Genomic DNA, 16720 nt, shown 5'->3' with positions numbered 1-16720 from the left:
TGCCCAGATAGAGACATAACAGAAAGAGAGAGGTGAAGATCTCATTGAATATCTGGAACTAGTCACTTCTGAAATCAACTTGACACTAGGCTTCCTTTGGACCATGAACAAAATATACTTGGGTTTCTATCATTTAGAATCAAAAATAGCACTTTTATTGCTGGTTATACTTTCTTAAAAATAAAAATAATTCTTGATTGATGTGACTTGCCAAAATGTTTGAAACACCAGTAACCAAGGGTCACTATATCTGTCCCCAAACAATACCACCATGCTTACTTACACAGCACTCAGCAAACCAGAAGACAAGCTGGCATATTCTAAGGATACTGCACTGAATTCAATATGAAAGAACCCTGAATAATGTGACAACTGAATTGACTTTCTACCTCCTCTGCCCACCCTTACTTTGCACCCCAAAATGTTTTCAGTGCCTTTTCAAGGTACGACCCTCCTTCTAGCCACACGTTGGCTGGGTCACCTCAAGGTATGTTCCTTCATTCTGCAGTGGCTTGCTGCCTCTGCTCAATTAAGGAAGTTCAGAATACAGATAACTCAGGATCATGTTTAATTATGTAAAAAAGCTCTAAAGTCGCGTAATGGTTTTCATGTGGTTCTCTTGAGCAGTCTGAGGAGAGAACAGAAACAGAAACCCCTTGGGGCCTGAGTAGCTGCAGCTGGCCCTGCACAGGCAGAGGCTCTGGGTCAGTGCAGGAAGCAGAGTCACAGCCAGCACCTTGGGGTGGGGATAAAAGATGACCTGGTGGCTGCATGAGAACCACTGTAGGACTCTGATCACAGCGGGACAGGCTGACACAGGAAGCTGGGAATTCTGGGCAGGGACAAGCAGGCATTACAGAAGAGTGATAACCGATCCCAGTTAAAGTAGTCTCCGGAGTCAGTGCAGGAGCCCTGGAGAAGAGAGACGAGGCATAATCAGCACAGGGTACCCTGGTGGGCCTGCCATCTCCCCCACCTCTCAGGGGTCCCCTGCGGCTTCAGACAGAGAAAGCTGAGGTCCAGGGTGTAGCATCATCACCTCCCCCAAGATCTGCGCAAAGGTGGAATCAGCTCATGAGGACATAGAACTTCAGCTTGATGCAGATGTGTGGGAGGTGGGGAACAGCTATTACTCTTCTGGGGAATATGAAGGGTTCAATCTTTTGAGGAAATTGGGTAATACTTCGTTCCTACCACTAGTGGCCTCTTTCAGTCACTGGAAAATGCCTACAGGAAGTAGCCACCAAAATGTGGCGCAAAGTGGGCATCATCGTGGTGTCTAACATTTAAGCTGTGGTTCTGTCCCCACATTTCACAAGAAGATACCACCAAAGCTAAGGCTTGGTTCTGGAGAACAACCTCTGGAGATTCCTAGAAACTGGCAAACTTCTCCCCTAAGTCTTGTTCCTCATAGCAGCAAATAGGCCATAAACAGAGACCGCTGTGGTCAGGTACCCTCAGCTCATGCTCTTCCCTCTTGTACCTGTGCCCTCCCCACACTGGATCACGGCTGAAATATTACCTGCTGGGGGAGGCCCTTGAGGACCTACAAAAGGAAGTTATGTGGCGAGGCGCTGTGGCTCACACCTGTAATCTCAATACTTTGGGGGGCCGAAGTGGGTGGGTCACAAGGTCAGAGGTTCAAGACCAGCCTGGCCAAGATGGTGAAACCCCGCCTCTACTAAAAATACAAAAAATTAGCCAGGCGTGGTGGCAGGCGCCTGTAATCCCAGCTACTCAGGAGGCTGAGGCAGAGAATTGCTTGAACCCAAGAAGTGGAGGTTGCAGTGGGCCGAGATCATGCCACTGCACTCCAGCCTGGGTGACAGAACGAGATTCTGTCTCAAAAAAAAGAAGAAGAAGAAGAAAAAGCTATGCAAAGAAAGGTCTCAAAAGGTCTCATTACACAAACAGCCACTCTCTCACCCTGAAGGAAAATGATGCACACGACTTAATTAGAGTTATATTCTCTTCTCACCCATGTTCTTCAAGACCTTAAGCACCCAAGTTTAAAATCCCCTAAAACAAATGAAAATGTCACTAGAAGGCAAGGAGGCCGAGGCTCTGACCCTCTTAATGGAGGAAGCTTTTCTAAGGAGCCAGTGAGACGATGAATGGTAAGGCCATCCTGGAATAAGCTCTATCAGCCAACTCTGTGACAGGGTTACCTTTCACCCAGTAAAATCAGATTCCAATGCCTCCTCCAATCTTGTCCTGTCTCCTCCCACCTCCAGCCCAGGCTTCATTCTCTCAGGGTCAGGAGGAAAGAGTTACATCTAGAGACAGATCCTCTCTGAACAGAGGGTCTGGTCACAGTCCATCTTCCCCTTTTCCCCTGGGGTTCCTCACCTTTCTGACTCCTGTGATGGATGATAAAGCCCAGCCCGAGGAAGATGAGCCCGAGCACAAAGCCTCCAACACCACTCAGCATCTTGCGCTGGGCAGATTCAGACTGAGCCCCTAAGAAGCAGAGTCTGAGTGTCAGTGTTTGTCCCTACACTCCATAGCATCCCTGCTGAGGAGCTGAAGTCCAGTCTGAGGTGAAGGATGTGAAGGCATCAAAGGAATATAGTTCTCCATTCAGACCACCCCTAAGGGAGGGAAAGACCAACCAATAGGTCCTTGGATACAGCGAGTAGGTGAGAGAGCAGGGAAGCAGAGCTTCGCTCCTCAGGAACTCATCTATAACCTTAGACTCTAAGATCCCAGTCACCAGCCCTAATAATCAGTCCCTCAGAGCTATCAGGACTGGGATCCAGAGCAACAGTATGTAGAGTAATTTCCCTAGCATCTGGAAAAGCGATGAAATCAGAATTCTTCTGATGCACTTGCCATGGAGCAAGAGGTGCTCTAGTCACTACTGATTTCCAGCTCAGTAGTGACATCAGGGATAAGAGATGGGAAGGGATGGATCAGAAGGAGCTCTGCCCTTTGTCTCGTGGGGCCCATAGCAACAGAAACTCAATATCCCCTTACGCCACTCCACGGTGATGGGGCTCTGGAGGCTGGGGTGCTCCACGTGGCAGATGTAGACGTCTCCATGCTGGGGAGTCATTTCCAGCATCACCAGGATCTGGAAGGTCCAATCACCATTCCTAATAAGGGGAGTGGACACAATACCGGCTGTCTCCTCCTGGTCATTCCGAAACCACCGGACTTTGATCTGGCCTGGATAGAAATCTGTCACCGAGCAGACCAGCAGGTTGTGGTGGTTGAGGGCCTCTCTCCTGGATGGGGAGATGGTCACTGTAGGCTTCTCTGAGGGCAGTAACAGACAGGAAAAGACACAGGAGTGAGATGTGAGACCACACAGCACGTCTACCATGAGGAAATGTCCCTCTTGGAACCAGAATGGAAAGATACCTGGAGTTGAAGTTTTGGATTAAGATTCATTCAACAAATATAAATTTGACAATCACTAAGAATCCAAAGATAAACAGCATATCATGGTCCCCGCCTTTATAGAATGTGCAATATAGTAACAGACACCAAAAAACAAAAAGAATGTTATTTCAAAAGTTTATAATATTTGAAAATAAAAAGTAGGCAGGCCTTGAAAACAAGTAACCCTGATCAAACATCATGTTTGCCCATAAGTCGATTCCTTTATCTTCTCAGATTGCTGCTCATAGTTAAAAAAAAAAAAAAAAGGCACACCTTTCCCCGCCTGTTTTACACATCACATCCTTTACCTTTCAGGCCACTTTACTGAATTTCCTTTATTATCTTAATGTGAAACTATAGTAAACATTTAATGTATGCTTTCTGTATTTAGTAATGTGTTCTCTCATTTTCTTTTTTCCTTAATTTCTTTTTATCACATCAGTGAGTTTAATTATTAGCTGTCTACCCTACTCCATACCCTTGCTATTGAGAATTACTTTCTTGTTCTGGAATCAGACATTATCATGTATGTTCTTCACAGAAAATATTCTGACACCCGTGCAGAGGTCGGCCTGGGGTAATGAGCCTGTAATGTGAAGATATAAATATAAGCGGGATTTGCTGAGGTCAGCAGGTGGCACCCCAACTAAATGGCACTCATGAGCCATCACCCGGAAGGAATCATGGTTTCCTTGGACTTGAACTTTTATTTGGGTTCTCCTTCCTGGAGTCCGACTGAAATCACAGTCAGCTATGGGGTCTTACAAGATATTTTTATAAGAAACTATTTTTATCCGATAATTTAATGGTTTCAATCTATTTATTCCAAAACTTCTGCTCTCTGCATTGTGCCATTTGTTCAGCTTTTCTAAGAATTAAAACTCTGCCTTACAACATCATTCAAGCGTTGTTTTCAGACTTTGTATTCACAAACTATTGAAATCCAAATCAATAAGAGTTTAAAGCATTAAGCAAAATGATAGAAAATAATTAATAAAGTCTATTTTTAAGGCTCTGTTTACCTGTTTTTTCTTGAACCTAAGTGGATTGGCATCTGAGTACATTTATTCATTAATTTAATAGAAGATCATGGCGCTCATACCACATACCAGTCAATGTGTCAGGTACCAGGCATGCAATAATTAAAACAGTCTCTCGCCTCAAAGAGCTCCATCATTAGAGAGAGCCATTTAAGAAAACAGAATTACGATGAATAATAATTTGAAGCCAAAAGTCAAAATATCTCATTTCACAACTGTAACTGCTGGAGGTCCTGCGCGCCGATGTGGGGCAGCCCCACTCCACCAGGCCAAGCCTGAAGCTTCCTGCGGCGCGAGCTGTGCACGTGGGCCTCGCTGGGTGGGGCGGTACTAGCGGGGCGGGCATTCAGGGCAGAGAGAACAGCTTAGCAAAGGTAAGGCGCGAGGAGGAAAACGCATAAGGCACCAGGCGAGAACTTGCAGAGCAGAGGACGAGGCCGACGGACGGAGAGGTTGGGGGGACACTAGGCAGCCTGGCGAATTCTGCCCGTCCCCCTGCTCTGCCCTACGTCCCCGCCCCTCCGATGAACCTGCCCCCACCGACCCTTCCACCGCCCCCTGTCCCCTGGGGTGGAATGAACGGGGCTCAGGTTCCAGAGGCCGGTTCTCTCCTCCTGGCGCAGAGACTCGGGGCCCGGCCAAGGTTGGGCCTCGCGAAGGGCGACGACGCTCACCTCGCCGCTGCGAGATCGCGGGGAACTCCAGCTGGTAGTTGTGTCTGCACACCGTGTCCAGCTCCGCCCGGGTCCTCTCCAGGAAGTCCTTCTGGCCGTTCAAGTACTCGGCGTCGGGCGGCCCCAGCGGCGTCACCGGCAGGTACTCCCCCACGTCGCTGTCGAAGCGCAGGTACTCCTCTCGGTTATAGATGAATCGGGTCACAAGGCGCACGCGCTCCGTCCCGTTCCTGAAGTAGCACATGCCCTTAACCTGGTACACGAAATCCTCTGCGGGGAACCGCCGGCCGGTCAGTCAGGCCCCAGCCCGGCCCTGCAGCCGCCGCCCCGACTCCGCCCCGAGCTCTGGGACCCGCCGCGCGACCTCCAGCTCCCGCCGGCCCGTGCCGCGCGCTCCGGACTGGGACCCTCTGTCCCTGCGGCTCTGCCCAGCCCCGCCCGCCCTCTCCGGGGGCTTCGGGAACCGCCTTCCTACAGGCAAGAAAAGGAGGAAAGCCTGAGCCTGTGAACCAGCAAAGACGCAGTTGGGCTGATTTTACATGTAACTCTGCACTTGAATCAGGGTGTTCTCGCATGAAATCCCATTTTCCATGGAGCTCCTGGGACCCTCAGAGATAAAGTTATCCACATAAACCGAGAGTTCAGGGGAATGACAAGACAGGTCCAGGAATTAAGCCTGTCCTCGTTCTGATACGCCTATTCTCTTGGTCCCTGGGTAAAATATCTTCCTTCCCACGCCTGGATTTACCCTCCCAGGTGCCATGTGAGGTTCACTCACTTCTGTTAAAAAATACCTAGACCTCTGAGTCTTAGAAACATTCATGGAAAGGGCACTAGCTTTTGAATTTGATAAACTAGATTCCAATTTCACAAACTAGATTCCAGTTAAACTAGATTCACCAGCTTGGGCAGGTTATGTAACAGAATATCCGTATCACAAGTATAATTGTGTAAAAGAAAATCATGATATCTACATACAGGATGTTAGAAGGAGAGAGAGAATTTATATATTGTCCTGTGTCTGAAATGAGTGGTTTCACAGTGTGTGTTATTTCCCTTCTTTACGTCCTCCTTTCTACTAAATTCAATTCACTATCAATTCAGGTCTCTGAATCCCACATTTGCCATAAATCAGTGAAACCTGAAGGCTCCCTGCCTGTGGTCAGCCAGTCAGCTTCCCTCAGGACCAAGATTTCGCCTCCACAAACGCTCCCCTCAGTCAGGAACACAAACTACTTTTCCTCCAGTACAGAGACTACAGACACCATTGCTGCCTTACATTACCTAACGCAGGATCTCATAATATTTAGTCCAGGCAAAGTCACGGGGCACGCTGAAATGACAAATCCTGCTGTGTCTTTGGAGAAATTCATGTCTTCAAAAATAAGCCCATGCTCATGCTCACTTTGTCCTATCACTGGTAGTAAATGTACACTTTGTCTCCTGTTTCCTCTCCTCTCTCCTCTTCCAGGCTTAAGTCTCTAGGATGGGGATTGGATTATACTCATCTCATCACTAAAAGATAAATGTAATGCAACAGAGCTGTCTTTCCCAAAAGAGAGGAAATGCTGATAAAAGATTCTGTCCAGGACCATAGAGGTCACCAGCCCCATAACCCAGCCCAAGGAGAGCCTGTTCCCAAAGTGGCAGCTCTGGAGACCAGCTGCCCTGCACTTACTGGGAGAGTCTCTGCCCTCAGCCACTGGGCTGCTCAGCATCACCAGCATCAAGGTCAACGTCACAGCTGCTGCCCAAAAGCCTCCAGGAATCTGCAGAGCCATCTTCCAAGACATAATTGAGACCAGGGAAAAAGCAGTGGTAGTCAACACAGCTCAAACCTAATGGATCTTATGTACCTGCCGGAAACAGTAAAAACCTCTGGATGTTACCATGCGTGGTAGGATTGGAGAGTCCCTAGGAAAGGAACCAATCAGCACTGGAGCTGAAGGACCTCATCTGCCTCTGGGCAGACATTTTTTCCGTGAAGATTCTCACTCCAATGCCTGGCACTGTTTCTTCTTCAAATTGCACAAGATAAACATTTGAGGTGAAGATTTTCAAATAGCTGAAGATTGAATGGCTTGGGAGTTTTAAGCAGCAAAAGACAAATGTGATTCAATAGTAGACACCTTACAACCTATTGCTCTTATACTTGGGATTTTTAGTAGGGCAAATTAAGTAGGGATCATATTTCAGGGAACAGAAAATTGTTGTCATAGAAATGTTCACTTCTATTGTCTTAGACACTGAGGAGCCTTAAGTTTTGGTGAGAAGAGCAAAGTTCTTAGATGGAAATGATGGTGAGTTGCAGTTCTACCACTAATGTGCTTTCTGAGAGTCAACAAATTACCGAACTCCTTTTTGCTCCAGGCTTCTCTTTGCAAAATGTGGATCATGTTTCATGCATTTTACATCTAGATCTTCACATATACAAATTTAAGATTAATATAGCTTGCTCAAAATTACAAAAGCCTCTTCCACTGTTATGTGTAACTATCAGGTTAATTGGAGGAACAAGAAAACAAAGCAAATAAACAAAACAAAACAAGTTGACACCCAGCCCTGCTGGCAGGTGATTCTTCATTATGCAAGAATGTATTACATTCATGCTCTTTGAGTGAAAGTATTTGTTGACTTTTCTTTTTAAGTTCTTCGGCTGCTTAAATCCTCCCTGAACCATGAAACAGGTGCATCTGACATCAGCAAAGACACAATACACAAATTTTATAGTATTCTGACACAGTCATATTTAGTTTTGAAGATAGAGAACAAAAGCTGTGAAGAAGCATTTCCTGGGACTGAATCGTATTAATGATGGAGCAAATGTTTAGAGTTACAGATTGTATTGGTCCAGCCCTAAACATCACATCAAAAATGGCAGAGGTACTAATGTGTTTTTATAAATAAATTTATTACTTATCAGGCTCCTGTTGCCCATGGCTAGGGGCAGTACTAATGGTTATAAAGCAATTAAAACAATGCCCAATAAACATTACCGGTAACCCTAGACAAGACAATAAATACCTCCACCTCTCTTCTTTCCCTTCCTCCTGCTCTTCCCTACATATTAGTAAAGTAGAAGATAGGATCTAAAAGCAGAATATAAGTTTACCAGGTAAAAAGAAGCAGGGAAGAGGCAGTAGCAAGTGGTTTGCAATAGTGGCACATGAAAGCATTGAGTGACTCCAATATCCCGTATTATTCTGTGCATAGGTTTAGAAAACCTGAGACTGGGAATGTTGCCACTGGGCTTCCAGCAGCAGTGGTGTACTCAGGAGTAGGGTAACCCCAGTCTAAGGAGGGTCTCCACTGCTGAGATGGATGAATAAAGGAGGAACACCAAACTCAGACCTACAATGGAATGGGGGGCAAGAGGGAATAGGCAGAGAGGGACCTGAAGGTGCCCTCAATGTCCTCTCAGTCCCCACCTCAGCATCCCTCAGAATGGAGGCCTCTGGCCCATCCCCTCCTTCCTGTTCGAAGGAAGAAACTTCCTTCAGGTTTATTCTGGGGCTGGGAGGCAAAGGCTGCGCTAGGGATTCCCCAATCTCACAGGCCTCTTCACACAGACTTTTTTCTTTTCTTTTCCTTTCTTTTCATTTCTCTTCTTTTCTTCCTTTTCTTTTTTAGGGACAGGGTCTGGCTCTGTCACCTAAGCTGGAGTACATTGGCATGATCATGGCTCACTGCAGCCTCAATCTTGTGGGCTCAAGTGATTCTCCCATCTCAGCCTCCCAAGTAGCTGGGAGTACAGGCATGCACCACCATTCTGTCAATTTTTTTAAAAAATTATTTTGTAGAAACAGGGTTTTGCTATGTTGCCTGGGTTGGTCTCAAAGTCATGGCCTCAAGCGATCCTCCCACCTCAGCCTCCCAAAGCACTGGGATTATAGGTGTGAGCCACCACACCTGGTCACGCGCTTTTCAACTAGCCACAAAAGTGTCAGTTTAGAGCCATTTTCTGACTGGCTAAAACCTTATCTAAGGCCGGGCGTGGTAGTTCACACCTGTAATTTTCTAGGGCTTGGAGAGGTCAAGACAGGGAGATCACTTGAGGTCAGGAGTTCAAGACCAGCCTGGCAAACATGGTGAAAGCTCTACTAAAAACACAAAAATTAGCTGGGCGTGATGATGCACACCTGTAATCTCTGCTAGGTGGTAGGCTAAGGCAGGAGAATCTCCTAAACGCAGGAGGCAGCGGTTGCAGTGAGCCAAGTTTATGCCATTGCGCTCCAGCCTGGAAGACAAGAGCAAAACTGTCTTAAAAAAAAACCACCTCATCTGAAAGGCTTTGGTTTGAGCTTCTCCCAGCTGTGTCCCCCTGACCCAGCCTTCTCTACAGTTCTTTGCAATGTTCCTCTCCCTGCTCCATTACTCAGGGCAGCCACTATTAGCATGGCCAGAGGAAGGCAACTCAAACAAGCATCCTCATTCCGAGTGCCTCACCCGAATCACCCACCTGGCCTCAGTGGGGACACATGCACTCCATGTGGGTAGTTGGGATAAAGACACTGCTGTTATCCAGGGCACATCCTTTCTTCTTTCGGGTCAGAAGAAAAAGCTGTGGTCTCCTTCTTTGTGGAATCAAGGGAGAAATCATCTTCCCTGGTCAGCATCTCTTAGACTCTGTGCCTGGTCAATGTGGTTAAAGGTAAACATAGGAGTCACCCTGTCACCAGAAGGGTTATCCAGGATTCTATCCTGCAATTACTTTCAGAATCAAGAAACACTGTACATTCAGAAAGGTTCTGTGGCCTCCTTAATGCCAGTGGTAACAAAGTTAGAAATACTGCCCCAGAATATCATTTTCCTATAATAAAAATTTATCAAGCAATTATATCCAAATTTTTCAAAACCTTGTGAAGCTACTTACATATTTCCCTTATATCAGCTTTTAGGTAACTAATTACATGAAATTTTCATGACACATATAAAATAGTCCCTTTCTCATTAAACAGTTGTCTCTTTAAAATGACAGTTTAGAAAATCTGAAGAAAGAGTCAAATTAGTAGCATTCAGGGGCTGGGCTCAAACAGTGCCTCCTTCAAGCAAGTGGCCATGGGGAAACTCCATAGTGGACGTCAGGTAAGGACTTGGAGGATACCACAGGGTGAAGGACTAAGAGTATCAGAAAAGCTTTAGCAGGAAGATAGAAAATCAGGTTATAAAAGGCATTTGGGACACTTGAGGGAAATGGGGTGGGTGATCTTGGCAAAGGAGTCCAGACCCCACCAGTCCCATGGCTTCTCATGCTGTATGGAAATGGCCCTTGAAGACAGAAGAAGACCGGGACAAAAACCAAGGCTGCCTGCTATGGACATGCTGTACAACGGAGCTTTGTTTCCTGACCTGTTTCTACAGGTTTCTTCTTTTAGTCAGTCTCATCCACGCATCACCTCAGCTGGACCACTGGTGATTTCACCACCCAGAGCTAACCCACACACGTCACTCTTTGCAACATATCTGTTTGTCTCTACTTCTGGCTTTCCAGTGATGCCTGGGATATTTCCAGAGACAACTTTTCCTCCAGCTTCCAGATTTGTAGTCACCATGTTCCTTCATTCTCAGACAAACCTTAAATATCTCTCTATGAGATCTTTATAATGTCTCCTTCTTCTACAAGTTCTTACCAGTAGAGAGAAAACAGTGCGAAGGTTCCTCAAAATGTTAAACTAGAACTGCCATATGACATAGCAATCCCACTTCCAGGATACAGACAAAGGATTTTAAATCAGTGTGTTGAAAATATATCTACACTCCCATGGTCATTGCAACATTATTCACAATAGTCAAGGTACAAAATCAACCTGTGTCATTCAGCACATGAATGTGGTTTGTATATACAATGGAATTCTATTCAGGTTTTAAAAAGAAGGAAATTCCATTGTAAGCCAAAAAGTGACTGAGGCAGGTCTCAGTCGATTAGAGGTTTGTTTTGCCAACATTCAGGATGCACCTGGGGAAGGCACAAATCACAGGAGCATCTGTGATCCAAGCTTTTTCCAAAAGGGTTAAAAAAGGAGGGAGGGAGGGTAGGCAATGACACAAGTCCTTACATTCTTGTGAGTCTCTGATTAGCCTCAGTAAATCTACATTTTACATATGAAAAGAGGGATTAGAGGAAAAAATCACTCATGCAAAAACAGTAACCTTGTAGAATCTTCCCAAGAGATTCACTTTCTATTCTCACAGATCAACAATTTCACTGAAGTTAATTACTGCAAAAGCACCTAACTTGTCTTCTTGCCTCTACTTTATAATGTCGACACTGCTTATCTGAATGTTAGTTCCTTTAACTGCGAAATGAGGATATTATCTATTCCGTAGAGTAATGCCAAGGATTAAATGAAGTGGCAAATATATAGCATCTAAAATAGTTTTGAAAACATAGTAGATGCTCAATAATAAGAATTTTTTATATTTTTAATATATTTTAATTCAATAGCTTTTGGGATACAAGTGGCTTTTTGTTATCTTGTTCATGGATGAATGGTACAGTGGTGAAGTCTGGGATTTTCGTGAACCTGTAACCTGAGTAGTGTACAGTGTACCCAATATGTAGTTTTTTCCCTTCACCCTCCTTCCCACCCTCCCTCCGTTCTTCGTCTTCATTGTCCCTTACACTATTCTCTATGCCTTTGAGTACCCATAGCTTAGTACCCTCTTAGCTCCTATGTACAAATGAGAACATATGTTATTTGGTTTTCCATCCCTCAGTTAGAAGTTTTTAATTTTGATGGAGTCCAATTTATCTATTTTTTTTTATTTTCTTGCCTATACCCTTAGTGTTATGTCCAGGAAATCACTGCCTAATCTAATGTCATGAAGATTTTCTTTTATGTTTTTTTCTAAGAGTTTTATAGTTTTAGGTTTCATATTTAGATCTTTGCATCATTTTGAGTTCATTTTGTCTATAATGTGAGGTAAGAGTCCAATTTCATTCTTTTGTATTTGAACTTCCAGTTTTCCCAGCACCATTGCTGAAAAGGCTGTCCTTTCCCCATTTAATGGCCTTGGCACCCCTGCTGAAAATGGTTTGATCATATATGTCAGGATAATTTCCTGGTTTTGATACTGCAGTTTAGTTATGTAAGATGTTACAATTGGGAAGAACTGGATGAAGGCTATAAAAACACAATGTTAAAAAAGTAAAGCCAACCAAAATAATATGTTTACCTTCTAGCAAACTAATTCAATAAGATACCTAATAAAAATTACCCAATGTGAAACACAAAGAGAAAAGAAGGGGGAAAAACAGAACAGAGCATCCGAGAGCTGCAGTGCCACACTGAGTGGTTACACCACCTTTGTGTGTTTGTTTGTTTGTTTGTTTTGAGACAGGGTCTCACTCTGTTGCCCAGGCTGCAGTGCAGTGATCACAGCTCACTGCAGCCCCCACCCCCACCCACAACTTAACTCAGACAGTCCTCCTGCCTTATTCCTGAGTAGCTGGGAATATCAGCACCATGCATGCCCACTTAACTTTTCTCTTTTTGTAGACAAAGTCTCCTTATGTTGCCCAGGCTGCTCTTTAACTTAGATTCAAGCATTCCTCCCACCTCAGCCTCCCAAAGTGTTGTGATTACATGTGTGAAACACTGTGCCTGGCCTTTTTTTTTTTTTTTAATGTACTTTTACTCCTTTTCTCTCTTTGTGTTTCACTCTGGGTAATTTCATTGATCTCTTTCAAACTCATTGATTCTTCCCAGGGCTTTACCAAGTTTGCTGATGAGCTTGTCAAATGCATGCTTTATTTCTGTTAATGTATTTTTATTTTATCTCCATTTTATTCATCCTTATAGTTTTCATATCTCTGCTGAAACTATATAATCTTGCATGTTGTCTACCTTTTCTATTAGAGATTTTAGTATATTAATCACAGTCTATGAAGCAGGTTTACTAATTGCCAACATCAAGGGAGGAAAGGGAGGACTTCCACGTGTGGAGAATAGAAAAGATCATCATTATGTCAACCACCAGGAAAAGAGGTCCAGATACTTCTTCCCACTGCATTCTGAGCTACTGTTTAGGTCCACCATGCACTGGTTACCTATTTATCTGAGTCTGGTGAAACAGAACACACTCACACAAACATTATGTGAAGCAGTTTTATTTAAAGCAGTTTTATTACTTACAGATCAGTATCAAGGGACAGAAGAAGCCTCAGCTCCATTGTGAGTCAGTCTCCTAAAGCTCAAGAAAGCTGCCTAGGACAGAGGAAGCCTTAACCGCACCAGTTACTCTATTATAGCCTAAAGTGTAAGTCACAGCTCAAACTCTTGATCACTTCATTCATATTACATGTTTCAAAATATAACCACAAGAAAACTTCTCCAGCTGTAACTTTGCATGAACTCATGTGCTCTGTCAATCAAGAAAAATGACAAGTCTCAATTATTTTAGGAAGTTGGCTTGCCAAAGTTAAGGATGAGCGCCCAGGAGACAGGTCTATGCCTTTCTCCGAAGATAATTTGGAAGGCTCCAAATTCAAGGGGGAAGGGTGGGGATATTGAGAAGTACACAATTATCATGTAAGAAGGGGTAGGGAAAAATAGTGATTCGTGCCTTTGTCTGGCTCAGTGAATCTGATTTTTTTTTTTACATAAGATGACATAGACAAATGGGACAGAAGAAAAATATAGGGAATCTGCATTTTTACATAACGTGACATAGACAAAATGGGGAAAAGGAATAATCTGATATGCATTTGTGGCTGGGCCCGGTGGCTCAAGCCTGTAATCCCAGCACTTTGGGAGGCTGAGCAGGGCTGATCACTTGAAGTCAGGAGTTTGAAACCAACCTGGCCAACATGGTGAAACCTCGTCTCTGTTAAAAATACAAAAAAAAAAAAGTAGCTAGGCATGGTGGCAGGTGCCTGTAATCTCTGCTACTCGGGAGGCTGAGGCAGGAAAATCACCTGAACCCGGGAGGCAGAGGTTGCTGTGAGCCAAGATCACACCACTGCACTCTAGCCTGGATGACAGAGCGAGACTCTGTCTCAAAAAAAAAAAAAAGATATACATTTGTGTCTGGTGGGCAGCAGGGTAACTGCACCTATAAAGATAAGCTATCAATTTACATTGTCATGGTACAATTTTAACAAAAATACCTTAGGGTAAAGACCTTGCAGCTCACAAGGATTTTCCTTGTGGGCAAAATATGAAGCAGGCATGTAGCTTTTCATCTGGTAGCCATCATATTTAGGAACCAAAAAGGGAGGCAGGTTCGTAACTTAGTTCCCAGATTAACTTTTCCCTTAGGCTTAATGGGTTGGGGTCCCAAGATATAATTTTCTTTCACAGTTCTAAAACTATGACCAAGTGTGCATTTCTTTCTGATAGGCACTTAGCACACTGACTATGTGCCTTACATTGTCCATATGATGCTAAGACCTATAGATCCATGGAGTCACAGTTTGAGCACACCAACCACAATCCATCATGCAACTGAAGTGGTACATTTGGAACCAAGCTTGAGCAGGTCTAAAACCTAGATTGTTCTTCTGGTTTAGTGACAGAGACTACTACCCCACATGAAAATACAATAGTCTTTTAGGACTTTTATGCATGGTCATGACTGTCAGTAGACACTAAAACAATCATAGTTCAAGAACAGAATAAATAATAGTATAGACTCTTCTGGAATAGTAATCTCTGTCACCTAAACAAACTAGACTAAATTCAAAGGATGAGGAGAATCAAGAATGGCTTGTGAAGGAGGGAGACAAATATTAGTTACAGTCATAATGACAACTACAATAGTAGACACAGTAGCACATTTCAATAACTTTCTTGCCTTAATCTAGTGGATCACAGTTAGTCACTCTTCCTGACCTTTCTTCTGGAAGAAAAATTAAAGTGTGTTAATTTTCTCAGGAAAAAAATAAGGGGCACCATATTGGACTGTGGAGCTTGGAATCCTGAATCACCACCTGGAGAAAAGCTACTCACAAATCTTCAATATCCTCCTACTGCTACATTAGTGAGTTAAAACCTCTACTATATTTCAGCCATCATACACTTTTGAGTCTATTTGTTGCAGGAGTTTGGCCTATCCTAATTAATATAAAAAGAAGAAAAAATAATATAGAAAAAAATTAAATGAAGAGTAGAACAATTTTAATTGGTTTTCCTGACCTAGACTCACCTGAAGTGATCCCAATTCTTTGTTTTAGGATTAGCAGAGATGTAAGACAATCTCATGAAAATATTCAAGCTGGTGGATGATGCCAAATTAGCTGTTAGTGTGTGTGTCTGAAATTCAAACCAGGGAAATCCTCCATGCTCACCTCTCATATTGCCCCCTAAGTCTATATCAATCAAATTAATTTTTGTTATCCTGAAAACACCTATAGAAAGACTACCATGTTGAAAGTTCTATTTAAATATGGGCACTCTGCTCTGTACTCTTTTACCAATATTACTTCAAACCTGTACAAACCTATGTTCTTGGAATTTGTGGGAAATTATTATATTTAGATCAGTCTAAAATATTTTGTGAATCAAAACATACCATAAGAAGTTGGAAAGAAAGACTTCATTTGGATGTAAATACATGAAACTAGCAGCCCAGACACTCAGACAAGAGGAATAAGAACTAAGTGACCACAAAGGAAATTTTTTTTTCACATGCCTGGGTTTTGCAGACAGAGAAGGTTGCTTTACCTGAAGGAAGTGGTCACTAGACCAGAATGTAACCAAATACAGGATTCTGGTTTTTATATATATCAGGATGATGCTGGCTTCATAAAATGAGTTATGGAGGAGTCCCTCATTTTCTATTTCTCTGTTGTTTGAAATAGTTTCAAAAGGAATGGTATCAGCTTCTCCTTGTACCTCTGATAGAATTTGGCTGTGAATCTCTCTAGTCCTGGGTTCTTATTCATTGGTAGGCTATTAATTACTGCCTCCATTTCAGTACTTGTTATTGGTCTATTCAGGGATTCAACTTCTTCCTGATTTAGTGTTGGGAGGGTGTATGTGTCCAGGAACTTATCCATTTCTTCTAGACTTTCTAGTTTATTTGCATATAAGTATTCTCTGGTGGTAGTTTGTATTTCTGTGGGATCAGTGGTGATCTCTTTATCATTTTTTATTGTGACTATTTAATTTGTCTCTCTTTTCTTTTTTGTTAGTCTGGCTAGCAATCTATCTATTTTGTTAATATTTTCAAGAAAAAAAAACAGCTCCTGGATTCATTGATTTTTTGAAGGGTTTTTTGTGTCTCTATCTCCTTCAGTTCTGCCCTGGTCTTAGTTATTTCTTGTCTTCTGCTAGCTTCTGAATTTGTTTGCTCTTGCTTCCCTAGTTCTTTTAATTTTGATGTTAGGGTGTTGATTTTAGATCTTTCCCAGTTTTTCCTATGGGCATTTAGTGCTGTAAATTTTCCTTTTAACACTGCTTTAGCTGTGTCCCAGAGATTCTGATATGTTGTGTCTTTGTTCTCATTGGTTTCAAAGAACTTATTTATTTCTGTCTTAATTTTGTTATTTACCCAGTAGTCATTCAGGAGCAGATTGTTCAGTTTCCATGTAGTTGTGTGGTTTTGAGTGAGTTTCTTAATCCTGAGTTCTAATTTGATTGCACGGTGGTCTCAGAGACTGCTTGTTATGATTTCCATTCT

The 16720-nt window shown here is 43.2% G+C and overlaps 1 protein-coding gene across 1 annotated transcript; it reads right to left on the bottom strand.

The window, feature by feature from the left end:
- Positions 1 to 132: 132 nt before the first annotated feature.
- On the bottom strand, positions 133 to 6919 carry LOC105704663 (HLA class II histocompatibility antigen, DQ beta 1 chain). The gene is made up of 5 exons (XM_064361204.1): positions 6777 to 6919; positions 5099 to 5368; positions 2977 to 3258; positions 2350 to 2460; positions 133 to 912 (listed from the first exon to the last, which is right to left on the bottom strand). The coding sequence occupies exons 1-5, from the start codon at positions 6889 to 6891 to the stop codon at positions 899 to 901; spliced, it is 792 nt and encodes a 263-aa protein (XP_064217274.1). The 5' UTR covers positions 6892 to 6919; the 3' UTR covers positions 133 to 898.
- Between the last annotated feature and the right edge of the window lie 9801 nt (positions 6920 to 16720).

The sequence above is a fragment of the Aotus nancymaae genome, unplaced genomic scaffold, assembly GCF_030222135.1.
Source record: "Aotus nancymaae isolate 86718 unplaced genomic scaffold, 86718_ANA_hifiasm-v0.15.2.pri h1tg000040l, whole genome shotgun sequence".
Classification (NCBI taxonomy): domain Eukaryota; kingdom Metazoa; phylum Chordata; class Mammalia; order Primates; family Aotidae; genus Aotus; species Aotus nancymaae.
Note: the sequence above shows the minus strand (reverse complement) of the source record. Positions and strands in the feature narration are given on the sequence as shown.